This window comes from Orycteropus afer, unplaced genomic scaffold, assembly GCF_000298275.1.
Source record: "Orycteropus afer afer isolate SDZICR_OR568_19922 unplaced genomic scaffold, OryAfe1.0 scaffold00432, whole genome shotgun sequence".
NCBI lineage: Eukaryota > Metazoa > Chordata > Mammalia > Tubulidentata > Orycteropodidae > Orycteropus > Orycteropus afer.
Genome location: NW_006922019.1, coordinates 952,264 through 960,668, shown reverse-complemented (window position 1 = coordinate 960,668; position 8,405 = coordinate 952,264). Strand labels below are relative to the sequence as shown.

General features: G+C 40.9%; 1 protein-coding gene across 1 annotated transcript in view; it reads left to right on the top strand.

The window, feature by feature from the left end:
- Positions 1 to 8,405, top strand: part of SYN2 (synapsin II) — a 289,405-nt gene that overhangs the window by 260 nt on the left and 280,740 nt on the right. The window contains 1 exon segment of the mRNA XM_042782729.1: positions 1 to 122. This exon segment is cut by the window's left edge and continues 108 nt beyond it. Within this exon segment, the coding sequence (XP_042638663.1) occupies positions 1 to 122 (122 nt within the window).

Genomic DNA, 8,405 nt, shown 5'->3' with positions numbered 1-8,405 from the left:
AGCTCGCTGTCCCAAGCCGTGAAGCAGACGGCCGCCTCGGCGGGCCTGGTAGACGCGCCCGCGCCCGCAGCCGCCAGGAAGGCCAAGGTGCTGCTGGTCGTCGACGAGCCGCACACCGACTGGTAGGTGCCGGTCGCCGTCGCCGTCCGGGCCGAGGAGAAGATGGTCCCAGGGCGCCAAGGATGCGTTTAAGACCAATAAAAAGGAGATTCCGCGTTGCCCCCGGGGGAGGAAATGGAGGGATGAACGTGTGTGTACTTGGGGTTGCGGGCGGGGGGTGGCTTTGATCGGCTGAAGAGGGGAACCTGAGGTAAAGTGTTTCCTCACTTGTCTCAAATCCCCCAAGATAAATTAAAGAAGGAGCTACTTTATGCAACAGAGACGGGTCTTAAGAAATAGTTATTTTGGGGTGGGGGTTCTAGTGGGAAGTTCACACTTCGGCTTAGACGCCGAAAAGCTAAGGTGAAAATGGTCCCAAAGGGACATTTCAGGTCAATATGAAAGGTTCTACTTTGTGAGGCACCGAGTGGAAACGGACACTGGTGTGTTTTGAGGGGAGGGTGATGGTGGTGTATTGTTAACCTGGACCTCTGAAGGTTGATGACAAGTATTGACATCAAGGTTGATAAAATGACATACGGCGATCCAGGTGCACATGGGCTTGTTCCCTCGGACCATGGCTTAGGGCCATTTCATAATAATAAAATGTTTGTATTTTCTGCAGCAGGGAGGGGCGTGTTCTTTTTTTTTTTTTTTTTTTGGTTTGGTTTCTATGTGTGTGTGTGTGTGGGGGGGGTGGAAGTGATGGTAGATTTTTTTTCAGCTGGAAAGATGAAGACTGAGGTAAAATATTCTGGATCATGAAAGGGTCCCAAATAAAAAGAAATGTACTTGAATGCACTAAATGGGGGAACTTCAAGAATTTTTTCCCTCTTTTTTTTTTTAAGGGAAACATGGCATTTTTCAAACTTAAAATAGTGAGGGATGGGGGGAAATGTTGGGCTAGTTGTTGAAACCACAAATGAGTCCATTGAAAACTAATTAATTAAAGGAGGATCTATTTTATGGAGCAGGAAGCCTACAGGATGGTTTTGGAGGGTGGTGGTGGTAGTGGAATTGACTGGTGAAGGGGCAGACAGCTTGAAGAAATGAACAGATGAAGAATCTGGGTTGCTTCTTCAGGAATATGCAGAAGTTTTTTTTTTTTTTTCCTTTACTTTCTCAGGAGTTGAGGTTGGAGACTGAACCTGATTACCCCCTCCCAAACACCCAGGGACCACAGAGCTGTTTATCTCCATTTCTTCTTTGGTTCCTTCACTGTTTCTATCATTCTCATTGGAAGATTGGGAGAGAGGGCAGGCTGCTGTGGGTGTGATGGAAGTGAGATGCACATGTGGAGATGCCCTCCTGCTGGCTTCTAATGTGACCATTCTGAGAGTTATTTAGGAGATTTGTGTGATTGGCTTTTTCTCTTCAAGACAATGAAGTAGAAAATCCAAAGAGACCTTTGCCAGGATATGACAAAACGCAAGCAAAAGTTTGCCATTGGTAGCCACCTTAGGACAATTACTCTCACTCAGTTCAAATCAGGACTTATTAAGGAGGAAGATAAAGTAACTAAGCTCTAAATAAAAGGCATCCATTATGACCAAATGAGGTTCTAGGTACTATCAACATAATATCTCACTGAATTTTCACCATGAAACTGAGACTTAGAAAAGGTAAGTAATCTGTTAACAGCCAATGAATTATAGAACCAGAATTTGAAGTTAGGCCCATCTGATTCCACTATTGCCACTTCACTATGTTATATTGCCTCTATATTATTATTGTATTATTAGAAATATTAATAGCTCTCTCTAGGTGCTAGGCAGTGTGGGAACTTTAAGAAGAACTCATGCTCAAATTTGGGAGATAAAGATACATGAAACAGTTAACAAAAGAAAAATTACTAGTTGACAGTGTTTTAGGCATTCAGTAAATGGAGTAATTAATGAGAGAGTTATTGGGGAGGGCTTCATGAAAACAGTCTGAAGAAAGGACAGGAAAAGGAAAAGAGAAATGGGAATGACTTTGGTGCTTCATTTTTCTATGCAAGAATCAACCCTCTTGTACCTTGCGGTGATCTATCCTGTTGAAGGCATTTGTTTTGCCTTCTAATTATCAGTTAATATAGCTATCGCTAGGTGGGTATTCATTTGTATGGGTACAGTGAAGCTACTAGAGATTTGTGTTTAGTTCTAAATAATACTTCGGTGGCATTAGCTTTGGAACTCCTTGGATAGTGGTACTCTCTAGGAAGACTGCCTGGCATGAACCAGAAAATTTGCCTTGCCCTAGAGATTCAGCTTCCAATGGAAGTAATAGAAGCTGCTTTTCCTATGGGGTGATTCCCAACTGTTTTCTGATTTCCTTTAAAGTAATAACATTGATTTATTAAAACCCAGTCTGAGTCTGATAGCAGCTCTGTGTTTCTGTGCTTAATAGCAATTCTCAGAATCACAGAGTTTGTGTTCTTTCAGTATATCTAAAATTTGTTAAAAACATCTCAGTTAAATATTGATGAGCAGTTTTAAAAGGTCTCTCTTCAATAAAAAGTTAAGGAGCAGGTGCCTACTTATGACAAGTATTGTTGTTACATGCTGTCGTGTCAGACCCGATTCATAGTGACCCCTCCTTGGGTTTCCGAGGTGGTATCACTAAGGAAGTAGATTGCACAACCTTCCTTCTGAGGAGTAGCTAGTGGGTTTGAACCGCCAGCCTTCTGATTAGCAGTCAAGTGCCTTAGGCACTATGCTACCAGAGCTCCTTATGACAAGTATAATGACTTAAAAAGGTGCTTTTTGCTCTAAAGGCTGATTTTAGATTAATTTGTCTCACATTTTAAGCAATCTAGATACCATTCAGTGAACAGGTGTCATATATGCCCAATATTATTTTCCTGGTGCTGAAATAGGAAATCAGAGTGTAACTACACACTAGAATGTAAGAATATTGGTCTCATCTGAATTATAGAATGCTAAAATAAGGAGGATTTTAACAGGCATTTAAATAAATGGGGATTTAAGAGGGGTTTAATATAGGCTGCCTCTCAGAGCAGTCATGATACATAGCAGATTACTTTGAATTTCTATGAATGTCATTGTGGGTGGCACAAAAGTGCTGGGCTGCTAACTGAAAGATTGGTGGTTTGAGTCTACCCATAGATGCCTGGGAAGAAAGGCCTGACAATCTACTCCCAATAAATCAACCACTGAAAACTCTAAGCACAGTTATGTTCTGACACACATGGGGTTGCCATGCATCAGAAGCCACTGTGGCAGCTGGTTATTTTGTTGGAATGGGGGGCTGATTAGATTGATGGGAAAATTGGAGCCCATTCTGCCTGTCTGTCTGTGAACCTTCTAGTTTGAAATACGTTTTTATGAATTGCCTGAGATTGTTAGATTAATTGCGTGCTAAAGAAGCATTGAAAAAATATGCCACTAAAAAATGAAATCAAGCTCATATACGTTAGTAATTATTATTAGGGTTTTTTGTATTGCCTGAAAATACATATCATCTTTTAAGGTTCATACCTAAATTTGAAATGCAGTTGTCTGCACTTTAATGATCTTTAGGCCTAAGGAAAGCTGTCCATTTGTGTATGTTGTTTTTTTCTTCTATGTATTTTAACTTCTGCCTGCTTATGACAAGGTATGTTTTCTCTCAGAGCCTCCTCTGCCTCCATTCCAGAGAACATGTGATTCATGCATTTCTGATTCCTGTGGACAAGAAGAAGCTCTGGTGGTACAGTGTGTAAGGCATTTGACTGCTAACCAGAAGACTGGTGGTTCAAACCCACCAGCCACTCCTCAGAAGGAAGGTTGGGCAATCTACTTCCATAGTGATACTACCTCGGAAGCCAAAGAAGGGGTCGCTGTGAGTTGGATCCAACTCATCGGAAGTGAATTTGGTTTTTGGTTTTTTGGTGGTCAAGTGAATTCTTTCATCCTAGCACGTCTCTGTGTTTAATTTGAAAATCAGTACAGCACAAACATTCTTGATTATCCAGAGACTATAGATATAGTAAGTCAGCAGATGTTTATTGAGCATCTGTGTAGGGTAGGTATGCCAAGAAATCTGAGACATAGTATCTGCCTTCTAGAAGTTTACTGCCCAGGTATGTAGGTAAGATATATATGTATATATTTTTAAGATTGCTAAGAACTGTTGTTGTTGTTGTTGTTGTTATGTGCCGTCGAGTCGGCCCCGACTCATAGCGACCCCTCCTTGGGTTTCCGAGGCAGTATCACTACGGAAGTAGGATTGCCCAACCTTCCTTCCGAGGAGTGGCTGGTGGGTTTGAACCGCCAGCCCTCTGGATAGCAGTCAAGTGCTTTTAGCCACTATGCTACCAGAGAGCTCCTTGCTAAGAACTAGTGCCCTGTATTCAAAATACAGTCCCTGGATCAGCAGCATTGGTATCAACTAGGCGTTTGTTTTGAAAAAAAGGACCAGTCACTGTCAAGTCAACTCTGACTCTTGCCAAACTATGTGTGTCAGAGTAGAACTGTGCTCCATAGGGTTTTCAGTCCTGATTTTTTGGAAGTAGATGGCCAGGCCTTTCTTCTGAGGGAGTGGACTTGAACCAGCCTTTAGGTAAGCAGCTGAGCATATTAACCATTTTCACCTGAGAGTTAGGAACTTGTTAGAAGTACAGAATCTCAGGTCCCACCTCACATCTATTGAAAAATAATTTTGCATTTTAACAAGCTCTCTAGCACATTAATTTTTTTTTTCAGAAATATTTTATTTTTAAAATGTTTCCTTCACCCAAGTTAATGTCTACCCTCTAGTTAGTGGTTTACCCTCCCTTTCCCACTCACCCCTGTGCACATTAAATTTGAAATGCACTGATGGAACTAAACAGTATATGATTGGTGCTACAGGAGTGGTAACAACACCAACTATTGTCATTTACTCAGCAACTGCTGTGTGTCAGATGTACTCATTTGTGCAGAACATACAAACATTTCTACTTCTCTCCATTCAGGTTAGAAACTGCATTGTGTTGTTGCTAGGTGCCTTTGAGTCTTACTACTCATCTGTCAGTCTGTCATACTGTGGTGGCTTGTGTGTTGCTGTGAAGCTGGAGGCTATGCTTCCAGTATTTCAAATACCAGCAGGGTCACCCATGGTGGACAGGTTTCAGTGGAGCTTCCAGACTCAGACAGACTCAGAAGAAGGAAAGGGCCATCAACTTCTCAAAGAATTGGCCAGTGAAAACCTTGTGAATAGCAATGAAACACTGTCTGATATATTATTGGAAAACTTTATGAACAGCCCTGAAACATTGTCTGATTTAGTGCCAGGAGATGAGCCCCTCAGATCAGAAAGCACTCAAAATACGACTGGGGAAGAGCTACCTCCTCAGAGTGGAGCTGACCTTAATGATGTGGATGGAGTAAAGCCGTTAAGTTGGTTCTGATTCAAAGTGACCCTACGTTCAACAGAACAAAACACTGCCTGGTCCTGTGCCATCCTCACAATTGTGGCTATGCTTGAGTCCATTCTTGTAGCCACCGTGCCAATTCATCTAGAAGGTCTTCCCCTTTTTTGCTGGCCCTCTACAAAACATGATGTCCTTTTCAGGAACTCTGGTCCCTTTTGATAACATGACCAGAGTATGAGAGATGAAGACTGGCCATTCTCACTTCTAAGGAGTATTCTGGCTGTACTTTTCTAAGACAGATTTGTTCATTCTTCTGGAAGTCCACGACATACTCAATATTTGCCAACACAATTCTTCTGCAGTCTTCCTTATTTATTGTCTAGCTCTCACATGCATATGAGGCTATTGAAATTACCATGGCTTGGGTCAGGCACACCTTAGTCTTCAGAGTGACGTCTTGGCTCTTAAATACTTTAAAGAGGTCTTTTGCAGCAGATTTGCCCAACACAGTACATTGTTTGATTTCTTGACTGCTACTTCCATTGGTGTTGATTGTGGATCCAAATGAAATCCTTGACTTCTTAAGTCTTCTCCATTTATCATAATGTTGCTTACTGGTCTAGTTTTGAGGATTTTTGTTTTCTTTATGTTGATGTGTAATTCATACTGAAGGTTGTAGTCTGATCTTCATCGGTAAGTGCTTCAAGACTTCTTCATTTTTAACAAGCAAGACTGTGTCATCTGCATATCACAGGTTGTTAACAAGTCTTCCTTCAATCCCTTTGCCACATTCTTCTTCATATAGTCCAGCTTGGATTATTTGCTTAGCATACAAACTGAATAAGTATGGTGAAAGGATACAGCCTTGGCACATGCCTTTCCTGATTTTATTCTGTTGGAACAGCTATTCTTGGTCTATGTACAGATTCCTCATGAACACAGTTAAGTGTTCTGGAATTCTTCCCAATGTTATCTATAATTTGTTATGATCCACACAGTTGAATGCATTTGCGTAGTCAGTAAAACACAGGTAAACCTCTTTCTGGTATTCTCTGCTTTCAGTCAAGATCTATCTGACATCAGCAATGATATCCCTCGTTCCACATCCTCTTCTGAATCCAGCTTGAATTTTTGGCAGTTCCCTGTCAATGTATTACTGCAACTGTTTTTGAATTATTTTTAGCCAAATTTTACTTGCATGTGATATTATTAATAATACTGTTTGATAATCATTTGTTGGCATAAACAAGTGCATGCTCCCAGCATTCCGTCTGTTTGTTGAAACATCTCAATGGATATTTGTCAATTCCTGGAGACTTGTTTTTAACCAATTTCTTCAGTGCAGCTTGGACTTCTTCCTTCAATACCATTGGTTCTAGATCATATGCTTCCTGAAGTGGCTGATGTCAGCAGTTCTTTTTGGTACAGTGACTCAGAGTATTCCTTCTATCCTCTTTTGATGCTTCCTATGCTGTTCAATGTATTGCCCATAGAATCCTTTAATATTGCAACTTGAGGCTTGAATTTTTCCTTTCATCTTTCAGCTTGAGAAATGCTATACATGTTCTTCCCTTTTGATTTTCTATCTCCAGGTCTCTGCACATTTCATTATAGTATTTTATGTTGTCTTCTTGAGCCATCCTTTGAGATCTTCTGTTTAGCTCTTTTATGTCATCATTGCTTCCATTCACTTTAGCTACTCTATATTCAAGAGCAAGTTTCAGAGTCTCTTCTGACATCCGTTTTGGCCTTTTCTTTCTTTCCTGTCATTTAAATGATCTTTTGCTTTCTTCATGTATGATGTTTTCATGTCATCCTACAAGTCATTTGATCTTTAGTCATTGGTGTTCAATACTTTAAATCTGTTTTCAGATGGCGTTTTGGTTATCTAGTGCTGCTCTAACAGAAAATACCACAAGTGGAAGGTTTTAACAAATGGATTTATTCTCTCACAGTTTAGGAGGCTAGAAGTCTGAGTTCAAAGTGCTGAACTGGGTGAAAGACCCTCAGCCTTGGGCTTCAGCTCTGCTTCTTGCTCCTGTCCCACTGAAGCCGGAGGCATCTCTTAACTCAGGCAGCTGGCAGCTGCTGAGGCTGACAAACCCAAGGTTGACAAGTAAAATGGCACAGTTCCAAGATTATCAAGCAACATGACAAGCCACTCGTTAAACAGTCCCAGGATAGGCAGACAACATGGCAGACCACTGATCCCTGGGCTGAATGCAGGATCCAGATGTGCCAAAAAGCTCAAGACCTTTCTCAAAACGTCTTATATACTGGAAGCAGACCACATCCCTAAGGCAGATACTCAGCTGCTCCAGTAGATTCCATCATGGAGTTGATTACTAGTCTCATCATGGGGAACAACTACATCTAGCTGCCCAGCCACTCAAAACCAGGTCCAGCCAAGTTGGCACATAAGCTTAACTACCACAGATGCTCTTTAAATTCAGGTGGGATCATATACTCAAGGTCATATTTTGGCTCTCATGGATTTGTTTTAATTTTCTTCAGCGTCAAGTTAAACTTGATGGTGTATTCTATAGTTGGTCCCTGGCCTTGTTCTGACTGATGACATTGAGCTTCTCCACAGATGTAGTTGATATGCTTCCTATATATTGTTAAAAAAAAAAAAAAAAGTATTTGCGATGAATAAGTCTTTGATCTTGCAAAATTCTGTCATGCAATATCTGATGTCATTTCTATCACCAAGACCATATTTTCTAACGACTGATGTACTTCTTAGCTCTTTACAAATCTCACTTCATCGTTACAACAGCAATGCAAATGGGAACTTTTGAAGAAGTTTAAAAGAATAAGAGATCCATGTAGGATATAATGGGAAGGGAAAACTTCATGGAAGAAGTGAGTTTTGAACTTAACCTTGAATAATTTGAATCAAAAGAGAAAGGTTGTTTTAGTTCAGACAGTGGATTGTTGTTGTTGTTGTTAAGTGCCGTCGAGTCGTTTC